The sequence below is a fragment of the Pundamilia nyererei genome, unplaced genomic scaffold (assembly GCF_000239375.1).
Source record: "Pundamilia nyererei isolate P.nyererei 1_Seehausen unplaced genomic scaffold, PunNye1.0 scaffold00106, whole genome shotgun sequence".
Classification (NCBI taxonomy): Eukaryota; Metazoa; Chordata; class Actinopteri; order Cichliformes; family Cichlidae; genus Pundamilia; species Pundamilia nyererei.
This window is the reverse complement of record NW_005187507.1, coordinates 663,142-689,311: the sequence shown is the minus strand read 5'-3', so window position 1 is coordinate 689,311 and position 26,170 is coordinate 663,142. Positions and strand designations below refer to the sequence as shown.

Genomic DNA, 26,170 nt, shown 5'->3' with positions numbered 1-26,170 from the left:
ACACCTAGAAAAGCCTGTAATCTCACAGTCATCACAAGATAGATTTAGCTATCAGAGCTATGTAGCCGTTCAGGATATGTGTAGCTGAGATTTTTGCAATACTGAACATTCCTATCGGACAGTTATTCAGGTACAGCCTGACTTTTACGAAGCATTTCTGGATACGGATCAAAATGGAAAAAGGTGGAGGAGGGTACAAATGAAGTTGGAGGTGGCGGTGTGAGACAGCTGACAGGAAGCCGCGCATGCCTCGGACGGTGAACGTATGAGTGAGTGCGTGCGAGACAACATGTGTCATATGAGTGCGTCGCGTGAGTCCCCTGCGTGCCGGCTCTCAGATCTGCCCGGATTAGTGGGGTAGTTTGGGGCGGCATGACTGCAGATGAAAACGCTGAAAACACACACACACACAGCCCCAGCTTCGCCCCTTACCCAACAGCTGAGAATACACACACAGGCCCCAGCAGCGGCCCCTTGACTTGGCTTACCAGATCCGATGCCACGTGGCACGCGCTTATGCATCCTTGCTTTCACACATCCTGCAGCTTGCCAATTCTCCCCACATGCATAATTGAACGCACAAATACAGGCATGCCTGCTCAAAAGTTGTGTCATCGATGAGCCGCACAGCAGTTGTTCAGCTGTAATAAAGCTGTTTTTGTTTGAAAGAAGATGACTCGAGTCTCCTGAGGTGAATCAGGATTACCTCAACACAGTCGTCCATGCAGGGACACACAGTGAGGCTATATCCACACACATACATGACAGCTGAGGATTATTTTATTAAAGAAAAATTGCTTTACAGAACATTAGGCTACTTCACACAGTGACCTTAATGACATTACAGTGGGGAATGGTTATCTTAAGTTTAAATTCAAATTTCTTAAACATGATTTATAATTAAAAGATGAAACTTGTGGGTTTGGAGCCACATCAGCCAGGCAGTTTAATTTGGCTGCGAGCTCCTCACCACCACCACCACCAATAATTTTGGTATCCTGAGGACAATTTTATATAAGTGCGGACAGCTTGCCACATCCTCACAAGCTGGTAATAACGCTTAGTGCATCATATAATTCCCCACACAGAGAGAAAGGCAGCAGACCCAGATTACAGATCTGAGTGTGAGTGATACGAGGCCCATCCATCACAGGGCTGCTTTAAAGACAATCTGCTCAGTAATGCAAAAAGCCAAAGCTACACTCCTGCCTGTCTGCAACCTGACTTCAGTTCCCCCTCAAACCTTACTCAGCCTTCCTCCGGAACAGCTTGTCCTGCCAGAGAACACCTAGCGCTTATGTAATAGCATGCATCACTGTGTGCGTTTGCATCACGTTAAAGTTGAAGAAGAGCAACGAGATATGGTTCCTCTCTGTGTGGTCTGAAAGAAGAGGGGGAAAAAGACTAATCCTAGTTTTGTTCTGTAAGTGTCATTAGGAGGTAGAGTTTGATGGGAATTTATCAGCTATTCAGAAATGCTGAAAACTAAACCAATCTTACATTATAAATACAAAAAAGAAGAGTTACTTGATAAGCTTAAAACTTGATAGAAGACTACACCAGTCTATCCGATTCATCTACAAAAACACACAAATCAGTGATTATCAGTGGTGCTACAGAGTGATTTTTGTTTTTAATCACAGACCCTGGCCCAGTGTAACCCTGTTCAGGAATGTTTCATCCACTGCACAGTAGACAGCCCCGGATGGTTTGAATCGAAAGAGCTCAGAGAGGACACGTGCGCTGCTATAACCAAATGTCCTGTACGTTTGCCAAATCAGTCAGTTCTTCTTCATGTGTGGTGTCCCGGCGCTTGTAAAATCACAAGTACTGATTTAAGTCGCTGAAAGTACAGATTTAATCCCACCCTTATTGTCGCCTGTCAGAGTTGACACCACACTTCAAAAGCGTTGAGCCAGCAAGTTGGGCTTTGTGCTTTGTCAGAATTGTTCTCACACAATGTGTTTTATTCTTACAAGGGAATCCTGTTTAAAATGTCTCATCGGCTGGTTTCAGATGCATACGTCTTGGTAACTTAAAGAGCAGCGCACAGGCGAGCTTTACCAGGGGAACCATGCATGACTGTCTTCAAGCATTCCTTGAGGCAGCCTCAAACAGGCTAGACCCAGTACAGACACAAGTTCAGAAGGAGTGCATTAACCCCGAGGCAAAAGCGAAACATTTTTGTAACATAATAGGAATTTGTTACAAATAATAGGAAGTTGTGTTTTCTGATATTTTTCAATTGAAAGCAGGAGCACCGGTAACAGCTTCAAGAAGACATTTGGTAGACACCCAGAAGAAGAAATAAAAAGGAGACCCGTTATGCTTTTATTTTTTGTCATATATGCTTTTACAGGGCTAACACATGTGTTAGCCTTGGGTCTACGTGTTAGCCCTGCGACAGACTGGAGACCTGTCCAGGGTGTACCCTGCCTCTCGCCCTAAAACAGCTGGGATAGGCTCCAGCACCCACCACAACCCTGAAAAGGATAAGCAGAAGTGAATGGATGGATGGATATGCTTTTACAGTGGCGGATGCTCATATTAAAAATGGCCACAAACATTTGTTTTCAGGCAGTTTTTTCCCCCACTCTTGGCTCTGTCAAAGAGAAGGGATATTTCTAACATGCTTATCTCACACACACACACAGCTCCGGCTATGGGCAGAAATCCTCGTCCCACCTGCTATTCAAACCATCTGTTGACGAGGCGCAGCCAATCAAAATAAAGCTGACTGGAAGCAGCAGTTTTTCTGGCATGCCACACATCAGATGACAGAAAAAAGTTCACACCCTACACCACACAACTTTTAGAAATCATTAAATACAGTTTTAGGTTTTATTTTTTTTTGTTTCATCCTTTCTTTTCACTCTTGTCATTGATGTCCCAGCTGCAGTGGCTTTATGTGGAAATACAACTTAAATGGCTTGTTTCAGTCAGTGGATGAACTGAGAGGGGCAGTATCTTAATGTGTTTAAGAATAAATCGACTGAGCTAGGAATATAAAAAGGATATAATAAGTCCCCTTTAATAAATGTTGTTTTACTTTTAGAGTGTGTGTATATTCCAGGGTGGATATGGACAGATGGGTTTATGTAATACATGTAAACGTTCTGCATCTGAGAGAAAAACATAGCTCCAAAAGGAATAAAACATATTTTTTCATTGCCTATTCCTACACAACACTCTTCTACTGCACCGACAGACATGGCTGTATGTAACAGTGGTGCCCACACCCATAGAACAAACTCAACTCCCTATCATTGTTCAAAGTGGTTGTCATCAACCACCCCCCACCCCAGCCTGTCCACCACCACACACACACACACACACACACACTATAGAGAACATGGAATCAAAGGTAGCCTGAATCAACACCAAACACTGTATGCTTCATATTGAGTATAATGCATAACACTGTTTGTTTAAGTTGAATGTATAGTTCGAGGTCAAGCTTCTGTCAGACAGTGAAGGAGCTCACTGCACTCCAGTGTTTGTTGAGATTGCAGGTGACATCTATGTGCAGTGTGTTTAATTACACTCGCCAACTTTGATGCTTACCATCGTTCCACTCCCACAGAAGAAGCTGTGTTAAGGTCCTGTCTTGACATGCACGCATTGACTGATTTGGCAGCTGGTCGAGATTCTCCTCCGCAGTCAGTTATTTTAGCCTCAACACCGCTGCTCATCAGTTATGGAGCTGGTCTGGATAATCCTGCTACAAGTCAACCTCTCACCTTCTTCCAGCTGTGAACACCCCCACACTCCTGCCCCCCCCCTTTTACAAAAACACGGAAGGAAAAATGCTCAAGTGCATCTCAATAAGCACACCTACGCACACAAATGATTGGTTAGCACCAGACCAGCAATAGTCATGCACAGTCTTGTTCGAATACTGCGACTGCATTTAAGTCAGTTAAACATCCAGACAGACTTTGGTCAGATGAACTCACACAGTCTAAAACATCAAACTAATTAAAGGTAACTCAGACATAAGAACACATCACCCGTGGTTCATAGTCTAAGGCTTAAAGGCAGATAACCACTGTCTGATTTTTTATAGTCAAATACACTTATGTACTAATGTTTGACCTGTCTGCATAAATACAAGACACTACACAAAACACAAGTGTACTTTCTCTGGTAAATGAAGTACATGGAGCTGCTGTACTTCAAACAAGCAGTTATTACATAATCTGAATCCTCTGCTGCTACTATGAGGGGATCCACTGGTTAATCAAAGATAACCGACTTGCCCCCTTTGTGGAACGGGTCACTGCAAATTAAAAAGTTTTTCTAAAGGATCATTTTATCCTGCTCCCATCTACAGAGCAAGATGGTGTGAATAAGTCGACTGAACACCTATGGGAGATTTGGGAGCACTGGTTTATAATAGTTTCACTATTATCAAAACATCAAATGAGGAAAAATAGTGCTCCATCCCTCCCGTAGGGTTTGTGAGCCTGGAAAGGGAATCTGTGAGATCACCTATTGGGGAGGTCACCTATTGGTTTGTGAAGTCGTGCCTCTAAAACTCAACTGGAGCATTTCAGCCATTGTCATCTGCACCAGAGACTGAGGCAGAGGTGGATCTTTTTATCAAGCTGCGTTTGTTTTTCAGTACCTTTGTCTTAAGAGCCCCCTTTCATTGTCCTCTCGGGACTAAAGCACGCAGCCCCACAGGGCCTCCCTGTGTATGCTGGAGTGGGCCTACTTTCCTAAACATTACAGAGTTGCCATTAGCTGTGGCCCAGTAGGTGGGATTGAAAACAGCACAGAGTAAGGCTGCAGGAGATCAAAGAGGTAGCCTGGGCAGGCCAGGCCCACGTCTGATTTATTTTTCAATAAATAAACAATGCATCTGTTGAGGAGTGCCATTGGAGAGCCCCGCCGCCGCTGCTGCTGCTCCTTGGCTCGCTTTCTTCTGCTGCCATCTGTCCTCTGGCTAAGCAAAGGGGGCGGAGGAGGATAGCCAGGCCCCGGTTTTTTACTGCGGCCCTTATGCAACACGACTGTCTGCCTGTCTGCACGCCTGTTCCTCATTAAGAGACTCTCCCTCACCGTGGTACAGTACAGTGCTGACGCCTTGCACACATATGGATTTACTCAAACAGAGGCACTTGTTGTGTTACATCTTTCCAAGAGAGAGCCCAAGTGTGTGTGTGTGTGAGAAAGAGAGAGCAAGAGCGAAACCATGTGTTCACCAAACTTATGTATACTCATAAAAAGGCCGACAGTGGTAAATTCTGGTGATGGTACTCATTCATTAAACAAAGATCAAGTGCAAGCAGGAGAAGCAGTTAACAAGGGATGATGTCATTCAAAGGCAAGTGGAAATAAAACAATAAAAGCAAAGATATACAGCCTAATGACCCCTATATGACATACTGCCGATTTAACCAGTGGACAGGTAAGAAGTGATCATTTATACTTTTACTGTGTTTGCAGTTTTACTACTTAAAACTAGTAACTGCCAGCAAATCAGCTGAATCATTTTTAATTCAGTTAACTGAAATTTTATTGGATGTAAGGACTTAGCTTCTCCATGCCAACATTTTTAGGCACTTTTAAAAACCAGACACCTGGCAAGGGTTTTCATCCACAGCAGAAAAGTTGAAGGTCACTTTAGGATCTTTGGATGGATGTTCAGAAATTCTGTTTGCAATCCTTTTGAGAACAATGACACATTTTATAGAAAGGTTATGCGATTTCTAAAATGGTGATGGAAAAAAAGGGCCTTTTCTTCTTTTCTTTTTTTTAGATGTTGTAAAATACTATAAATAGCAGAAGACATCTATAGCTGCATGTTTCTGGGAAGAAGTAAAAGTTCTCATCAGCCGAAAGTCCCTGTAGGAGCAATAACGAATTAGCCTGTTCTCATTCCCAGAGCATCTGATACTGCCATTTTGTCAAACTCATGCTAGGATCTATGCAATGAGGCACTGGTTTCATAGCAGAAGTGGGAAGGATCTCACCCCTAACTAGCATGCAGACACTCATAAAAGGAACCCTTGGCAGCACATTTAAGCTGGCCCAAAGTACTGATATTATGAAACACAGTATTTAGTTCCTAAATCTAACCAACCAGTGAAAGTGAAAGCAAAAGCAAATTACTATCCAGTGAGGGAAAATAAAAAGGATCAATGTGACATGATATGCCAACTCCTTCCTGACATGCTAAGGAAATACCCTGCCAACATCTTCTAAATAGGAGTTTATTTGGCACTCTTTAAAATGAGACACTTATGTACGCCTCTGACATTCACACTGCCATTGGAAAATCTTTTGCAGATCTTTGTTACGCCAAAGATTTCTAAGAAAATAAAGAAATGTTAACTCCCACTGTTTGTGTATAGCACTCTGTCTTCGGGGCGATATAGACCAATTTGGAGTGGACGTCACGGTTACGACACTGCAGCTGCTTGGGCGGCGGAATAAAAGTAAAACAAACATGGCAAGATTCTCAGAATAAGAACTGGACATAAGACAGAAATGGCAAAAATCACCTAAAATGCAATGAAAAGGAAAAATGCGGTGCTTGAGCAAAAAGTGGGGTAAACCCAGTGTACTGCAGGGTCAACACAGAGAGACACAATCACACCTATGATCAATTTAGAATCACCAGTTTATTTACCAAGCATTTCTTTGGACACTGGGACGAGTGCTCGGAAAAAACATGCAAACTCCACCTTTAAACCAAATGGTTCACCTTGCGATATTGAACATTGTTCTCGTAAGAGCTCCATTAACAATAAAGTAAACAGTTTATTCAGTTTATCTTACATTTGAGATAAAACTAGGAGTGCAGGCACAACAATCAACTGCAGGAATATGAAATGTTTGCTCAGCTATGGCAAGTACAGCAGATCTCGGATGAAGCAGGAAGTCTGTCTGTAAACTGTGGTGGGTGTTTACACCAGAGAGTTTGGGTAATCACTTTAACGTGTTTTCTCTTCAAAATAAGCTTGTATGATCATCTCGCTGACGTGCCCCCCCCTTCCACTTTCACCACAAACTTTGTTTTGTCAATGCTCTTGTGTCAGATCGCTAGTTAGATTGATAAATAAAGTCTATATTAAGCTGAATTACGCCAAAAGTAGACATTTCGCAATCTTTTTATCAGGGTCATTTAGATTCTCACTGCAGACTGGAGATACCAGTAACTGTATACAGTATTTCTTAATGTCATCCTCCTCTGCAAAGTGACACATGATGAACAAGGACTGGATTTTCCCAGATTACATATAGACATTTAGAATAAATGAGCCTATTCTGTATTACTAACACATGAACATCATTTATATTGCCACTACATGGAAAACATTTTTTTAAAGACCCAAGAAAAATTTATTTCTACTTCCTCTTATGGTAACAGATTAGATTAGAAATATATACAAATTATATTGGGTGCTGTTTCCATATATTCATTAACTATTCTGTGAATGACTGACTTGGGGATGCATCAACACGCTTTCCTTTATCATTTCCCCATATCACGTACAGCAGAGCACCAGACAAACCATCTAAAGGCGGAATGAGATCCAAAGCTTCATCTGTCAGCACACGGCTCTCCGAGTTTGCCACTGAAAGTAACAGACTCAGGAACAAACATGCTCACAGGAAATACAGCAACTCTTTTTTGGGGGGTAAAACAGACAACGCATTCCAGAGAAAGTTATGTTTCAACATGCAATGAAGTTTGCCCAAGAAAAATATTACCTCCTCATTTTTTCACAGCTCATTTTACTAAAGCGCCCCCCCCGCCAAGAAAACAAGAATGCCAGCACTACTTTTTTCATCTCCCTTACAGGCTGTATGAGTTTAAAAGAACATTAAAGTGAGCTAAACTGGCTGAAATCAAATTATCTGACTGTCTTCAGCGGAAACGCAGCTGACCCCAACTTCTGCTACTTGGTCAAATATTTACAGGAAACCCAGATGACACATGCTACTATCACTATGCTGTCAATGAGGAAAAAACAAAAAACACAATAAAATAAAACGCATGCCTCGTGAGAAGAAGAACACCAATAAATCCTCTCAGAGCTGAAGAACTAAATGACAGGCTCGACACCATTCACCATTCAAGACCATCAATACAACTTCATGAGAGAAAAACACCACTCACCAGCAGCTGCTCTCTCTCTGCTTGGACAAAGTCAAGTGTACTGACTGCTGTCTCAGTCAATGCTGGCTGACTGTGACGTAACCAGCCTTCCGATCCATAGCTTCAGGGCAGTAGAAGAGAGCGGGATAGACAGGAGGGCGGTGAGCAAGACCAAAAAAGGAGGAAGTGAGAGGAGGGGGGGGGGGGGGGGATTGGCTATTCCAAGTGAAATGAGAACTTTGAATGAATGTTGATTTGGATGCAAGATGTTCCGAATAAGACTTGGAAATTGATTATTTGGAAACCACTTCCAGTTTGGTATAAAGAATATGGAAAGGAGAGAACAGCGGTGGGTGCCAGGGTGTATACTGGTCTGTTGATATAAGAAGCAGATGTGAAATATGCAGACATACGAGGAAAAACAGACTTAAAGTGCTGGTCTGCACAGATGTAGATGATACCTACAGGCAGAAATAAGACAAGTACTGCCCAGAATGAAAACTGTAACTGAAGGTCTGCCCACTTTGAAGTCATTAATTCCTCATATCATTCATTTGTCAAGCAAAGAAGTCCAAAAACTACTCAAACGAGATAACTTTGCTTATTCCCATATAATGAATTCAACACATCGAGTTTATTTTGACTAGACAAAATAAACCATTAATTAAAAATCAGCCAGTGACAGCGATAATGTCCAGATAAAGCCCCACGTGAATTCAACTGCTAAAGCGGCGCATTTCTCCCAGCTGTTCTGGGATGAGTATTTCACAAACTTATCTAACAAAAAGGAAAACTTAAAAGCACCATCACCGCAAAATCTAAGAAAAGCAATCTACGTTATCTTTACCTGCCATAGAAAAACTCCACGTCTCAGCAAAGGTAACAGATCGATATCTCCAACGTCCGATAGGCAGCAGGTAGTGAAAGTTTTAGTCCCAAAGTGAACTGAACTTGCTGTATAACTTAAGTTTTTCTAGTTCCTGAAATAATTCAGAGTTTCAGGGTGACGCTGTTAATATGACACACGGCTGGAGTGTGACAAAGCCGAGAGCCTCACTCGCTTTACTACAGCAGACACACAGACAGAAATAATCAACCCCACCCCATCTACTCATTCTCACCCAACAAGCTCACACACATCCAGGCTGACTCATGCAAACTCGCACTTAAACTCGTCTTTTTCCCCCTGAGAAACGGATTGATTTTCCATCAGACAAGCTGAGGTTTCACCATCGAACTAAACGGGCAAATTACAGAATAGCTGCGTCTTCGTGCCTAAGCTCAGCTCCACAGCTTGTTTTAGAACTTAATTTGAACTTTGACCCCACCGGAGCAGGAGGTCAAATGAGGGAGTTGAGTTTGGTTTCTTTCCAAAGTGCTGACCAGGGGGAGGAAAAGGAAGTAAATCTGTCAACATTGCCATCGGCACACTTTTAAACCTACGTTCACGGCTCCCTGTTGCTCAGTCTGGATCAGTTTTAGGGGGAAAAAAACAAAAAACAAAAAACAGATAATGATGAAGGAGACAGGAAATCAAAAACAAAACAACAAAGATATTCAGGTATCACACATTTTCCCAATTCTTTTTGTCATGTTTTAAAGTTGAGAAGTTTTTAAAGGGACGATCCCTTATGTTTATATGTCAAAGCCATGAGATCACTAGATGGCTCCTGTGAGTGCTCAGACTGGTGAACCACATGTACAAGGTATCCTGTTACTCCCGAGAAACATCTGCGTGAAAAAAATAACCCGGATTACGTCACAGTGACATCAGCCGGTTTCACTCAACTCAAGTCTGAAGACGCATTTAAAACAAAGTCTGCAGCAGTCAACTGTTTACAGTAATTTTGCTAGTCAGTTTCAGTCTGTCGCTTTAGAGGAAAAGTGACAAATATTTGAGAAACGGTTTAGGAATTTCTGCTTGTTTTTATCTCACAGCATGAATTCTGGCTTGTTAAAACATGACTTGTGTCCAAACTAATTAACTATTTTTGGCAGCTCCCTTTTCACAAAGGACGGCCACAGCAGGTAGCATGTTTGGTTTGGCAGATTTTTACGTCTCATGCCCTTCCTGACACAAACCCAAAGGGATTTGGGTCTGCCTGGAATCAAACCAGGGATCTTTGGCTTGTTTAAACCACTTCACTGTGGAGCCTTTCCTTCTTAACTGATTAATTAATTAAAGGTAATCTGCAGATTAATAGGTGGCGCACTGGTGCAGTGTTTAGTACTGTCTCACAAGAAACCCTGGGTTCAAATCCACTGGCTAGCTGAGGCTTTCTGTGTGGATCTTTGTGGGTTTTCTCCAGATACTTTAACTTCCTCCCAAAGTCCAAAGTCAGGTTAGTTAGTGGGCTTAAGTTAATTGGTTATTCTAAATTGGCTGTCTTTCACTCTGTGTTAGACTGGCAGCGTGTCACCCTGTTTCAGCTGGGGTACAGCTAAACTTGACAAACAGTTAAGAAAATAAATCTGTGGATTAACAGCTGTGACGTGCTACTTTTTTTGTGCCAGTTTTTTGTTTGTTGTTTCAAATCAACAAGTCCTCTCTTTGACCTCTTAGGAGGAAAAAAATCCCTGGTTCATTTTTTTTTTTTTAAAGGTTTGGACTGCTGACATTTAGTGACCAAACAAATTATTAATAGTGTGCAATGAACAGTCATTACTTGTAGCCCTAGTTTGGTGCGGTATGTGTAGGAGGGTGAAGCCTTGTGTGGGCTTGTAGTGTAACAGCATGTGAGATTTACAGCCTAAATTTCCTGTTACAGTCTGTTGCGCTGACCACAAACACTCAGCCCACTACTCTCCGTTCTGTTGTCATTCAGGTTAATCTGAGATGAGCCATGTTTAAATCCCCCACAATTAGCCTGCTCGCAAAAAAAAATTTTCAAGACCCCTGAGGCTCAGGTGGGGGGGCACATGAGAGGCAAGGGTAGACTTTGGTGAGGATCGAGTGGTCAAGTGAGTAGGTCACAAGACACAAACTCCACCTCTTCTTCTCTCACAACTTCAAAACAAGGCGACCTGTTGAATCTTTATCATCTCCGCCACCCCCCGCTGTCAGCGTTAATCAGGGGGAGGCTATATTTAAGAGTGGATAGCAGAGATGCAATTACCCAGAAGGATTAGCCCCCCAGTGGCAGTGCCATTGTAGAGGGAGCGGACTTGAGTGGCCTTCCCTTGATGACTACCCGTAGCATTAACCCTTCAATAACTTTAAGCCCCGATTTTATTTCTTTAAATCTTCAAGGCAGTTGCTAAATAAAGAGGACAAAAGGAAGGGAAATGTGAGCATTAAGCTAACAAAGAAAAGCAAGTCAGCGAGAAGAAAACAAAAAAGACACGTAAGGAAAAAGATTAAAAGACCGATAATTCACTCATGATGCTGCTGGAAGTTCCAGTTTCGTGTCTGGCTTCAATTGAGAGCAAGCATTACATGCTTCCACAGCCATAATAACACACATTAAATTAGAGATTTTTCGAAGCTTATTATCGCCTCTCTAACTAAGCTGTGCTGACTGCCACTCTCAAAGCATTTCATTAAGCAGCGGTTGTTTACATTCTCAAAACACTCACAACCAATAATTAGCAGGATTTGCCTTGAGAAGACTCATCGCATGCAAGGGAGGTGTGGGGGTTGTTTTCCCATCCCATCTCTACACTCTAGGCTTTTTCCTAACTCTTTGAAGCTAGGCTACATTGGTCAACCGTTTCCATAGGAGTGTCAGTCGGGTAGGTACCCTCTTCCTGTTATTCCCCAGTCCACTGCGATGGTGTTTCCTGACTGGGAACCTCTTGGATGGGATTGAACTGCTGTCCCTAATCCCCCTACACACACCAACTAGTGTTTGCACTTCCTGTGGAGACAATGTATGGACAGAGGCACACAAGTCATTGTCCATCTTGTTTGTTTTTGCGGAATGTCCATCACGCTGATTTTCTTTCCACCGAGCCACGTCGACGGGCTTTTGCTTTTTTCCCCACATTTCACCGTCATCGCATCCATACTTTGAGTCTGTGTGAAAAATTAAGAATCAGCTGATTCTTTACAACCCATCTTCTCCTTTGTGCTCAAAGCGAATGGACCTCAGGAGCTAAAGTTATTTAATCAGTGTGATATTTTTTTGAAATGTGTTCTTCTCCATGTTACGTCTTTATATTTTACAGACTATATTAGAAGGTTATTTTGATACAGAAGCTAGATGAATACTCTGATAACAAAATATAGGAAAAATGTGGCCTTTCAATATGCCACAACTTGTTTTGATCCACCACCTTTCCCGCATGGTGATATGATCCTTAAACATTTACCCCAAACACACTTTGATGTTTTCTCCATTGAATTACCAGAAAGTGGATCAAATATCCAAGATGATAATTATTGTTTCTGACATATCCTATTGCATCTGATATTGCTGCTCAGATTTGCAAATAAAGAACCTTTTTGCTTTAGACTGTGACACATGGGGTGGATGTAAAAGGTATCCAGTTGCAATTTTTAACAGATCTTGAACATGTTTTGAACTTCATGTGGATATCTCCTATACTTATGAAGTAATGAGGGCTTAAAATAGTAAAAAAAAAAAAAATGCTAAATTTAAAAGACACCTACGTAGTTTGAATATTTTTTGTTACAAGCCATCATAGTATGAGGATAAAAATGTTCAGGTCTTTATTAAAGACACAAAAGGAATTGTACAAAATCAGGTAGTTCATATAGCTGTGATGGCTAGCCAAATGGCTATATCTGTTCATATAGCCATTTGGTAGAGACACTCCTTTGGTCATCCAGTCATTCATCCATCCAATTACTACCACTGGTCCAGGTCATGTTCCCAAGCCAGTTGAAAGAGACTCTCTAGCGTATTCTGCGTCTCGTGAGCATGTTCTGGATCTCCCCAGGGTGACTCATACCCAATAGGACTCGCTTGAAACAACTGATCCAGGAGTCACCAGAGACACCCAAAACACATAGCCAAACCATCTCAACTGACTTCTTCTGATGTGGAGGACTCTAGTCTACTCTCCAAAACAATCACACCGTGGACTTTCACACTTGACATCTCATTCTTCCAGCCACTACCCTGAGCTAGTGACCAAAGGTGAGGGTAGGAACACAGACTGACACAAACCAAACATGATTTGCCATTTATTTGGAAAGCTGACATCATGAATGAAGTATAAGAGACAGATTACTAAAAAACAGCATGTTTACAAACAGTGATGCGCTAGTGGGCGTGTTCAAAAATTGCAAAAAAATCGCACTTTCATTACTTCTTGTCAAAACAAGTAAAAGTTCCAGTTAAAGTGTAAAAAACAAAACCCAAACTACTTTACAAGTTCCAAGTAAAGAAGGCAATGCAACAGTTGTGACTGTGGTCTTCCATTTCTCTGGAATTAGCTACATTCATACCTGATATTTCACTGCCAATCTTCAATAGTGGTAGGTGACAAGGGTCTGACGATAAAGACAGCATCAGAGTCTTTCTCTGGAACGAAACGTTTCACAGAGCTGGAAAAGTAGACACAGGCAAAAGATCTGCTGATTGCCTTTTAGATGTAGGCTGCGTGTCTGTTTGAAGAAGACGGAGCTGTTGTAGCTTGCACCGTGGCAGGGATCCACGCAACCGTGTTACGCCATTGAAGAAAAATGTCCACATAATTGTGGGAATATCACTTTTGAGTAATAACCCAAAACACAGAAGATATTATTGTGTTTAACAGGATAAGCGTGGTGTGCAACGTAACACAAAAGATTACTCTGAAGCAACAAAGATTATGATTTCAGTCTTTCTCAAGGTAGCAAAATCATTTCCAAGACTACTTAAAGTAATAGTGTTCACATCAAAAAGCCAATTGCGAATTAAAGTTATTATTTCACTAAAGCTTTCCACACTTTTTCCTTATTGTTGTGTTGGTTTTAATGTCTTCAAGCAGACTGGTCAATCATATAACAAACAGGATCCTAACAAAGAGATGATTAACAGTGAATCAAAACAAAACGTTTTAATGCAAGAGAGGGCCAGACAGTTTAATCCAGACTGTTCTTATAACTGAGACTTTACTGGATAGCACACCAAATCTCTGGTTTGAACTGTCAGATGTTTCCATTTTTTTTACAGTTATATAGAGAGTATATGCAATAAATACTTATATTCCTAAGTTCAAGTTCCTTAAAACTGAATCTGCAAATACTATCATATCTACGTGGGTCCTCTGGATGGGGTTAGATTAATGCCTTTCTCTGGGTTAGCATTGTGTTACACTGGCAACCTGTCCAGGGTGTCCCTGTCTCTAAGCCTATGACAGCTGGGATAGGCTCCAGACCACCCAATCCAAACTGAAATGGATACATGGAATAAAATAGATGGATAAATAAGTTCAGGACATTTAATTTAATAAAATTTAGGGGGTTTTAGACATGATGCCTTTAAGGCTGCAAAAGTACAAGGTGCTACATTATTCTTACTACTCATCCCATTGCACCATGACATTAATTATTATCCTCCATAATTTGAGCTTTTTAGAGTTCTCAGTAACACCCAGTAAACCGCACATATCAACAAGTGCCCTGTTGCATGACACTATTGTATGTAAATGTACATCATGAATGATGTAAGCAGGCAGCATTAGCTACACACTGCGTAGCCAAGCCTCGACTAGTATTTCAGTAAGCAATTGTGATTAAGAAACCTTTGCATTGCAGCACAGCATAATTTATGGTTGGTAAAAATTTGTACTGTTTGAGTGGGCCACACTAGTTGATGAAGTAATTTGGAGAGCTAGCCAATTACCACTAATTCGTGTTAGAGCTAGATAATGTTAGTCACCTAACTGTAGCTTAGCCAAGCTGTGTGAATGTGGTGAGTTTATAGCATTAGTTAATAAGGTCGTCTAGTAAAAGTTGATTTTTATCAATTACATCACAATCTTAACAACGAAAATTGCTTTAGCAGTAAAAAAGTAGAAGTATAGTGATTCTGAACAGCATCAGTGTATTCATCTCTGAATGTAAAGCATGGACTAAAAAGCTAATTACGACCATAGTTTTCCAGTACTAAGCTTCATATTCAAATGTAATTAGGCAACATTTCCTCAGCTCCTGTAATGTTCAATTCACTCTGGAATAACCAAAGCATTTTAGACCACCATTTCAATCAATGGTCTCTCGTTACTTCATAGAGTAAACTTTCCAAGAACCTAACGTTTATATAGCTGAGGTCACATCCTTTGACATCTTTTCAAGACTTTAATGTCTAAATTACAATACAAGCTGTGAAGAATATTGATGAACATAATGCATGTTGTGTCCAGAGATAAATCACCATCAGCAGCTCTCTATTGAAGATACTGGAAAAAGCTGCATGACGTGAAAAAAGGCAAAGGAAAAACTGATAAACATACACAGCCATTTTCCCCCCATTTTCTAACATTAACTGGAAATTCCTAAAAGACCCAATAAATCCAGAAAAATGAGCAGAAGAAGTAGGTAGTATGAATGTAGAACGGCTGTTTTAGAGTCCATGCATGCTGAATGAGCTTTCAGAAAAAGTTGTGAATCCTCCCAGGCTGAAGATTCAAGAACAATTAGGCAAGTGGTGAGTTGTTAGAGAAAATATGCTGCCTTTTTCAGATGTTGGGTATGTAATACTGCTGGCTTCACTAATCACGCGATGGTGTCCTGTTATTTAGACATACCGTAGGTTCCTTTTAAGTTATGAGCAGAAGATTTATTGCCTTTATGGCCACAGTTATTGTCAGTACCTGCTTTATTTAGCTTGGTTCTTTCATCAATGTCACAAAGAGTGACTCTCTTGGAGTATTAACTTTGTTCGCTTTTCTTATTTGTCTTTCTTCATTGGTTTGCCTCAGGTGTTTGTTTTCAGTGTTTTGAGATACTTTTAAAAAAAAATGTCATTATATACACATTGCTGTTCAACACATCTTCTAGTGAATTAAACTCACAAAGATGCATGTGGGAGGATGTGCCTGTTTGGTAATGTTACTATATGTAGTTCAGACTTGTCCTTTACTGAAAGCAAACATTACTGTCCCATAGCAAGACTGCAGTTGTGCCTCTTCCAACAAGAACAAGACTGCTCATTCATACAGCTGACACACTGTATGAATGTGTGTCTGAAAGGGGCTTATGACACCTAGAACCGAAGCCATTTCTACCAGGAAATAATGCCTAATACCCTTCACCCTAGATCCCCCTCAAAGATACAGAAAGTAGGCATCCAGCCAAATGAACGTGTTTACTTAGCAGCCTCGGCAGGTCCCTGTCAGTGTCGGTTAAGTGTGACTTTTCAACTGAGCAGTTCAGTGGAACAGAAAGCAAGGTCAAATCTGAAGATCCACTGTGTCTGTGCTTATAAAAGAAGAAACATTCGTGACAAAATGAACTGATAGCCGCAAAAAAGAAAAACAGACTGAATGAGTCAGCTGCGAGTAATAAGGTGATTCTGTCTAAGTATATCGCATAAGACTGTGACTAATAAAAATTAATTACCATTAAACATAAGCAAAGGATTGCTCATAAAACATAAAAGAGTGGGAACAAAAGAGGGAACAGGGAAATTTTTTTATAAAAATGGAAGCCAGCCAGAAACATGAGTGATTAAATGAGATGTACTCCACATGTCCAAATACAGAGCAACTTTAACTGTGTGCACATTAAACTGACTAAAGAAAATGGATATTACATTGACGTTATTCAGATATTAGGTTTATAGAAATAGAAAAAAAAAAAAGCTGTTGGTGCCAGTTCTCCAGCTGGAGGCATTAACAATTCAAGAAGAAGAAGGTGCAACAAATTAATGCAACTATGAGAGTTTCCAATCTCTCTAAAATGATGAAAAACAGGGTAAAATACAGCACTGATGTTAGTTTCGTGTAATTATTTCAATAAGGTTCCTATATCATCATGAGTCAGGACAGAGGGAATTCTTCCACTGCATTTAAAATGATTCATACATCTTTTTACATCTAGATGTTATCAGCAAATCTATTGCCACTTTTCCTAATATTTGGTTTAACTAAGAAGTCCCATTGAGATCAAAATCCCTGTTACAGAAGCCTTCCAAGGGAGCAGTCATATAAACTCACTTCTACTTCAATTGAACAATAAATAAAAGCACACTTTAGTTTCGATCTTGCTGAGAATTATTTCATGTCCTAGCTGCTTAAAAAAAATGATGCCGTTTACCCAGATCTGTCCAAACCTGGAGCACATTAAAAAGCAACTATTTGGAAGAGAGTAGCTGGAGACACAAGCGTACAGAAAGAAGCTTAAAGTTCACACAATGCACGTACAGAGACCGAGGGGGATCCAGCTGACTTAAACATTTCCTCATCCTTTGTGCTTCTGTCAATTTCCACTTTCTACACATTATCCCTGTGCCTCCAGCTGTTTGGACTGGGAGGGGCCCGTTGGCAAAGCAACCCACGCCTTGCGAGTCATCTTGTCTGGTCATGTCAATCCTGAAGGAGGGAGGGAGGGAAATAAAGGGGACCGGTGGGATAGAAGCGAAGGAGGAGGGGGATAATAAACTCCTCTCTGTCTGTACCTCAATCCAGCAAGCAAGCTCAGACTAGCAGTGAGCACTAACCAGCACGCACTACCGTATCCCACCACCTCAATCGAGAACCCACCCTGTAACATTATCTTTCAGACAGACACCTGCAGACGGATTTCAAATCCCTCTGACTTAAGGAAACCAAAAGTATCCAAACACGCCAGCAAAAACCCCGTGGAAACACATGTGTTGGGCCATTTAAAATCCTTTTAGAAACCTTTAGGAGCTCTGCTTTTCAACGTGGTGGCACAGCTGAGCTACAGCAGCACAAGTACAGGGTGACACCTGGTGTGATTCCAGTAAATTATGGCCCAGGTGGACTCATTCAAGTCCCAGCCAGTCATGCTGCGACTAGAAGTGACACAGCCTCGCCAGGGAGCTGATATATAGCAGGAGGAGACTAAAGGCAAGCCTGCCTGGGAATAAAACAGCTGAAAAAGAGCATTACAAGTCCAAGACTCGCTTTCTCTCTCTATGCATTTGTGCCTGCAGTGTAGCTTGTTGCCAAGCTGCCGACATATCAAAGGATGATTGGGAGTCATTTCAAAAGCTCTTAAAGTGAAATATAAAAGTTTAATGTGTTTTTTTTATTTAGTAAAAAATGCTTTCTTTGATGTGTCTAAATCGGTTTCGTGGGTGGAGTGGGTAAAAGTCGAGGGATATATTTATGCTCAAATTCTTCTGAGAAATGTGGCTCTCGCTAGTCAGACTGAGCTTTGGAGGAGAATAAGCAGCAGCAGACCTGGAGGTCAGGGCGGCCATGAAATGCCCCCTGCTGCTTAAAGCTTGTTACAGACAATACAAGTTCTACTATTGAGCAACAGCTGTGAGCATGAATAATATCACAACATCTTCCAGTACACAACAAAAATGATTTTTCATGATCTGGAAACCAAAAAATGTAAAATGACTCACCCTCAATGTTCTTAAGTTAAAGTATACAGTTACCAGAAGCGTTAGGAATTGTGACATCTTGGGTTATCCACTCCTCACTAGAGCAGAAACAGGCAGTGTCGGATCGAGGTGCAAGAATAACATCAGTGACTCACTTAAAACAATATTTTTAATGAATGTCTTTCATTTGAAACCATTCACTTGCTACTCATTTCACAGCCAACAGGTGGCTTTTAGAGGCTTAATTTTAATGTGCCTAGTATATAGAGTACTATATATTTACAAAACCTGTTTTTATGATGGTACAAGATTGAATCAAACAGATGCAACGCATTTCTTTTGACTTAAGATAAAGTCTGTAGATATTTTACATGTAGATATTGCACACTTTGCAGGTAGTTTCTTCCACTTTTTCCATTAAGCACATTTAAGTCTTTCAATATAATGAACTCTTGTTAATATTTACACTTTGAAAGTGGAATTATTACATATTAGCAGTAAAACAGAAATACAATTCAAGTGCACTTATTGACTGTAGAGTTCATCTCTGCTTTATTCACGAACAGGAGTTAATATGGGTGTAGTACTGTATACACTGTACAGACTTCAAAAACCCCTCAAAGCAAAGTGTCTTGATGCATGCTCAATCATCCAGGTAAGTAAATCCCAAAAAGGTTGATTCTGTTGATCTGGATGTAGCGCTTTCAGTGGGAGAAACGTTTTGTCACTCATCCAAGTGATCGCTTCAGTCTCAGCTGACTGGAAGTTTCCCCAATCTTATAAACAGTACATTCCACAATGACTGAAACTAGCACCACTGAAGCAGCAATGGGCTGGGTGGTCAGTTGATAATTAATATGCAAATTCTCATTGATCCACCACTACTGATCAAGGTCCATTGATCAAAGACCGCTGATCAATGGCCATGAGTACCATTCACAGAGAGTTGGGGAATGGCTGCAATCACAGCATTACTGGAAGATGGTAAAAGATGTACCCTTAGGCCCCCTCCTCGATTAAGAGATGGTCTTTCCCTTTTCACGTAAATGGCCTCCTTGACTCTGCACTCAAACCAGCGTTCCTCCCTGTCCAGGATGTAGACATCCTCATCAGTGGTCTTTGATCAATGGGCCTTGATCAGTAGTGGTTGATCAATGGTCATGGCATATTAATGATCAAGGAACTGACCTCCCAGCCCATTGTATATTTGGTGGTGCTAGTTTCAGTCATTGTGCAATGTACCGTTTATAAGATTGGTGAAACCTGCAGTCAGCTGAGACACTAATAAGCAAAATACCAAATTAACACAAAAAACTAAAACTTGAATTCATCTTCAAAAAAAAGAAAAGAAAAACACAAAACAAAAAACCCATCAGATTATAGATTCAGTGATTTCAAATTTCATTGGTCTGTTTGCACAATTAACAGCAAGCCATATTTTTTTTAACTGCTGTATTAAAAGGACTCAAAGTCACAAAGACTACAAACAAACATGGTCAAAAGGTCCTGCAAATCAAATTAGTTAACCTAAAGTCACAAAGCAGAGAGCGACTGGAAACCATTTAACAGTCTGTGCTATAAAAAAAAAAAGTAATTTGAAAGGGTGAAATTAGCTGCTAGTAAGCATAGAAACAAAAATATATATTCGAGGCTGTAACTACACATGGGAGTCTACAGGTTTGATTTGCTTTTGGAGATGAGCATCGGAGGAACTGCAGTGTGAGCACTTGTGTTGGATTCATTTTTTAGTCCGTCACTTGAAAATACACAAATAATTGAATTATTTTTAAGTTTATATGAAGAAGTTTAGTAATATCTGAATGTTTAATGGAGCTTAGCTATCTGAAGAAGGTGATAACTGTTTGAAACACAATGTAAATAAAAGCCTCTGTGTTACCTAAAAAGACTGTACACCTTGTATCTGCCGTCAGCCTTGTTCTCCTCCCGTCTATCCCAGTCCGCACCTGGATACAAGCCCTTCTATAATCTCCTTACATAATAACGTCAAGCCTGACCCTGACCAAGGAGAAAGCCTCCTGCCTCGTTTACAACTCGGCACACAAATCCTAAAAACAGGACAGACTTTGTCATGCAAGAGGGGCCAGACAGTCTGAAGTGATTTTGTCTTTAAGGAAAAGTGGATTTTGGAGACTTATGTGGGGAGAAAGGAAAGAGACACTGTGAATAGTTCAGGTTAAGCACTTTGTATCTTTCTTCTTTCCCCCACTTCATTATTCTCAGTTGCCATGGAGAAAAACTATATATAACTCGTCTCTCTATCTCTCTCTCCAGAGGCCTGCCTGAATTCAAAATCTTTTCTCCGTGTCATCTTCCTTTTCCATTGTTTCCACAGAGAGGACAGTAGGAGACAACATCTCATTTCAATAGGAAATCTGTCTAATGCCCAGCTTTAGCGGCAGGAGGGACATGTCAGGGCAGAGCAGACAAACTAAAACAAACCAGAGTTAGCGAGTGACCAGCCAGACACTATGGCGGTTTCCCTTGGTCTTCTGGCCAGACTCCCATTTTCAGAAACCAGTGGCTTCAAAGGAATAATTCATTTCACAGTCTGGTGGCCAGACACAGAGCCCCGAGACTCACGCCACTTTTAACACCTAAAGAAGAAGAAAAGCAGATTTCCCACTCTGCTTCGCCTTTCGCAGTACTGTACCACAACAGCATTTTGTCAGGCTAAATCTAATTAAATTCAAACACTCAGGCCAAGAGGAGTTAGTCAGGGTTTGTGCCTTTTCATTACAAAGTTTTTTAATTTGTAGTTTAAGACATTGGACATTGGATGTCTTACTAATCACATCCCGTGTAGCTTCGCTCAGAATGTCACACAAAAGCTTTTACTTCTCTGACATCTGTATTAAAATCCCACCAGGTTAACTTTGGTTAAGGTTAGGCGCAAAAAAGATTTGTTTCAGGTTGAGGAATGTTCACGGTCTGAGTTAAAATAAGTACTTGTTAAAGATGGGGAAATGTGTGGTGGTTAAAATTACTGGTTTGTTAATGTTAGAGGACCTTCGTCATCATGGTTAAAATAATAGCTTCTTGGTTAAGGTTAGAAAAAAAACAGCCATTATCATTATGGTTTAAAGAAACCCATCTGACTGTCAGAAGGAAGTGGAATGCAAACAGCGGTCTCTATGTCCAAGTCAGGCTTTTTGGTGATTCATCCATCCGCCCCAAGTACTTCCTTTACTGTGAGTGTAGCATGGAACTAAGTTTGTTTTTAGTCCCAAAAGATAAAGTCAAGACCTGACACCACTCCTGTCCAGCTGTCTGTTATAGAACTACATCAACACAAGTGGATGGCTACCTTTGCTCTGTACACCTGCCAGCATCTGTAAGGCTCAGTCATCAACTCCATTTCATGCACAATCCATACAGTAAATAAAGAGTTAATTGTCGCCATCTTGCTCCACATTCATAGGATAGCGATATGCCAGGATACAGCTACATGTACGCAGTCTCAAGTCTGTTTTCTTTGTGCAGACATATGGAGTTTTCAAAAAGCTTTACCTCGACAGGAGTTTTTCCAAAACGCCATCTTCAGTAATCTTCAGTATTCACTTTTCATTGAAAAGGCCAAAATGCATACAAATAGCTATGTTCAGCAAAATACCTTCATAAATGTGGCCATAGCATTCATTACAAGCTAAATCTGCGTGAAACCATTCCCTCCTTTATGGGCCTTTTTGACTCTAGTGGGACCATACATTTTAAAATGAGAATTGTGTTGATCGCAGTAGGATAAGAAACCAGTAACTTTATTAGTGTTTACTGAGGTCATAGTTAGGGAAACAAGGGCTAATTTTGACTATTTCTTTTTGGAACCAGAGTACTCGCCCCCTGCTGGACATAAGAAATAATGCAGGTATATGGCATTTTGGTATCTTTCATCATTTTGTTTTTTCCTCATTAAACTCCAAGACAAAAATTTAATAAGCACATTATATATATATAACATCAACCTGCTGATGAATTTAAATTTACTCACAAATGTACACGGGTGTAAAACCAGGTGACATGGATGCATAACGCTGAAGGTAATAAATAATAGTAAGCTTGTCAGACTTTATGAAAATATTGTAAAAACCTAACATTACAAACAAATTATGATGGCTACTGTTAGCTAAATCAAAACACCTCAATATAGTCATATAGTAACCTGATTAATTTTTGTGTCTGCGGACATGATTTTCCATCACTGTTTCTGACTCGGCTGTTGGACGATGTGGCAGTAGTGTGGATCTTTTCTTCCATCACGCTGGAAACCAGGATTTTTACGCTTGAATTGCTTGAAATAATTTTAATTGTGTTATTATCATTTAACTGCTTAAAACTAACTGGTGGCCAGTTCAGAGCTTGTATGGACTTTGTGCTAAAGTCCAATTAATGTAAGGAATAAATAATATGATGCTCTGCATTCACACACAGACATTACCAGGAGGAGCTGCAGTTTGGGTATAAAAACTGCATTCCCTGCAGCCTGTCCTTGCAGACATAGACCTTGCCCCAGTTAGTTAACGGACTTACGCCAATAATCATTTTTATACCATCTCACTGCAAGTGAAATGTGTCCATGCACAGCCTTTCAAGCCTTAAGGATCTTACCTTAGAGGCCCTCCGCCGCTCAGGACACTCGGGATGTTGGCACACCACCCCATCGTCCTCCTGGACGGGCTTCTCATCTGAAACAGAACACACGGGTCAGTTTGACTTCCCTCTGTATCACTAAAAACACCAAACCAGCCACCCAGCCAGCAGCACGTCCATTAACACACCTTTCTTGGTAAAGTTTTAAAAACGTACTGCAGACAGCGAGACTAAAAGTCGCTGCCTGTGTTTACATAAGGATGGAGCGACTACGAGCACAAGAAACACACAGTAATAGAGACCTAGAAGCCACGTAATAAAAAAATGGAAGAAAGAAAAAAGAAAAAGAACTTCGGCTACAGAGATTTCATGAAGGGAAGGTAAACAGAGGGAAGAGGGTGGGGTGTGTTTTTGGGAGGAGATCAGAGAGAAATGACAAGAACAGACAGGAAGAAAATGGAGCAAATGAGAGGAAGCCCCAATCTGGGTTTTGTACAAAAGTGCACTCATCATGGGCAAGCTCGCAGCACTCTGCTGCACAATAACAAATCACTGTTGTCAAATAAACTTCTAAAGTCTACTTACTAGCTGGCTATCGCTACACCGGGGGGCACGATAAAAGGCAGTGTTTACATCTACATCTCCTACATGTACACACACGATAGAAATATCATAACAGAGGCCCTGAGCACACCAATATTTATCTGACCGTTTAATGAGAAAAGCAGAGCATACATGTGAAGAAAGGAGAAAGTAAAAGCCAGGAGGGTAAAACAGAAGGAGCCTCGCTCCAAAAGATCTGCAGTTTCCACGCATGACAGGACTTTTTAGTAAAACTTTCACTAATAATCTAGTCTCTATTTTTGCACCAATAAAATAACATTAAACAGAGGAGGACTGGTGCTAGGAAATGAAGTCACTTAGTGGCTGAACTGAAGGTCAAATTTAAAACACCGATTTGTCATCACAGAAACGAGGCCCTGCTCACAGCCTGCAGACAGAAACGAGTCACCTTGAGTCATCCACTTGGCTGCAGCTGCAATCACAGGTAAAGGGTGCTGGTGAGGAAGACGGAAAAACATTGTAATTGGTGCATACCACTGAGCCAGAGGTTTCCCAGCTGTGATGGGAAGGGTCAACCTGTGTGCAGTCAAGTTACTCAACAGTGGACTCGGGGTTTAGAGTCATGTTAGCAGCTTGGTGAGACTGTCCCAAGGTCCTCAGGATAAAATGCTCATGTCTATAGGTCATATTTATATGTTCAGTTCACATATAGCACGCAAAGCCCTGATAACTTAACTGAAAAACTTAATTTTTATAAGTATCTGGTCAGAAAACAGTTTTTGATATATTGCAATAGGTTTTTGTGATTTTTTTTTTCAGCAGAGCAACAAAACGTCCCTACCAGAAATGCACTATGTGCCTCAACTTTTTCCCCTCTTGGATGCCCAATAGGGGTCAACCTTGTTTCTCTTATAGGAACTCAGCAGTTTCTGTCATATTTCTGGCCTGCTTCCAGAACAAAAAGTGATCACCTTAGTAGGGATATCCTTGGAAAAACCCCAAACCTATTCTAATGGTCATTTGTGATAGATTCCAAGCTGGCTAGTTATTAAAGGTACAAGGGAGGTCCTCACATGTCATCTTTAAGGAGCAAAGAGTTAAAAACTTGAGCAACAAGGACATGCTGTAATGACGCAACGCAGGGATAGCTCAGTAGGTAGAGTGGTTGCCCCATGATCGGAAGGTCGGGGGTTCGACTCCACTGAACAGCTACCCTGAGGTACCCCTGAGCAAGGTACCGTGCCTACACACTGCTCCCCGGGCGCTGCATTGGTGGCTGCTTCACTGGGTGAATGGGTTAAATGCAGAGGAGTAATTTCCCTGCGGGGACTAACGCATACACATCAAACATTAACATTAAAGTAGATCTGACACAAATATGTACAAAAAATTCATGATATTCTATTAAAAACACTGCTGAGATGCTCTAAAGCTAAAATCATCCATTTTAACCCTAAACAAAGTCAGGATGTCAGTAATGAGACATGAAGATTGGCCTTCTGGGGACACCAAATGTGTGTAAAAAATTATGCCAGTACACCTAAACTGTTGAAATTACTTGTTTAGACGGTAAACAACAGTAAACAACTAATCTAAACAACAGTTTAGATGTTGAAAGAGTGACCCAAACACCTTCACGACCCTTAAAGCCATTTAAAGTGATAGAGCAGAGGCCTAGCCTGTTTTGTAAAGCTTCCACCACCTTCTGGGAAAAAAAAGAAGAAAATGGGCCTCTCCTGTGTGTCTGCTGTGCTGGGAGCAGGCCGAGACGCACTCTCAGCTCTGACAGTGGCCTCTGCCAGCGGGCCTCAGGTTAATGTTTCCCTCGGGGTTTACAAGCAGCAGGCTACAGAGGGAGCCTCCAGCTTTTATGGAGAGTTTCCCAAAGAGGAAGAGCAGTCTTTACCACAGCGAGAGTTTACAGTCGTCCACAAAACAAATGTTACTTGGCTTATCGGTGTGATCTCAGATGTCAATGCAGGGAGGTGAAGCAGTAAACACACAAAATCCGAAGTGGACCTAAACATTTGGACACTGGTTATGGTTTAAAAAATAAATCAATAAATAAAAATAAACTTGGTTGTCCAACCACAACTTAAGGGAAAGGGTCTATACACAACATTTAACGTCATACTCAAGATCTTTTTGCAGCCTGTAAATGTATTCTTCATGGTTTAACCGTGCCAGTTGCAAATGTGGTTTTTTGGCCACATTTTCCAGCTCCACCAATGAGAAAGATCCAAAAAACAAAAGGCCACTGTATTTTTTGTGGTCAGCATCCATAAGCATACTGAAACCATTTTCACACATGAACTACAGCCAGGCAAATCAGGTGTGCTGGTGTACTGTTCAAAAGTAATCTTTCATCACATTTATCATAAAACAAACTATCTGCATGAGTCACATTCTCACTTTTGGA

The 26,170-nt window shown here is 41.0% G+C and overlaps 1 protein-coding gene across 4 annotated transcripts in view; it reads right to left on the bottom strand.

Moving 5' to 3' along the window:
* Positions 1 to 26,170, bottom strand: part of plekhg5b (pleckstrin homology domain containing, family G (with RhoGef domain) member 5b) — a 79,473-nt gene that overhangs the window by 27,330 nt on the left and 25,973 nt on the right. For 2 of the 4 annotated variants that reach the window (XM_005740958.2, XM_013912902.1), the window contains exon 2: positions 23,206 to 23,282. In XM_005740958.2, the coding sequence (XP_005741015.1) occupies positions 23,206 to 23,282 (77 nt within the window). Of the gene's footprint in view, positions 1 to 8,131; positions 8,212 to 8,957; positions 9,046 to 23,205; positions 23,283 to 26,170 lie in introns of those variants that run through there. The other 2 variants (XM_005740959.1, XM_005740960.1) reach the window with 2 other exon arrangements.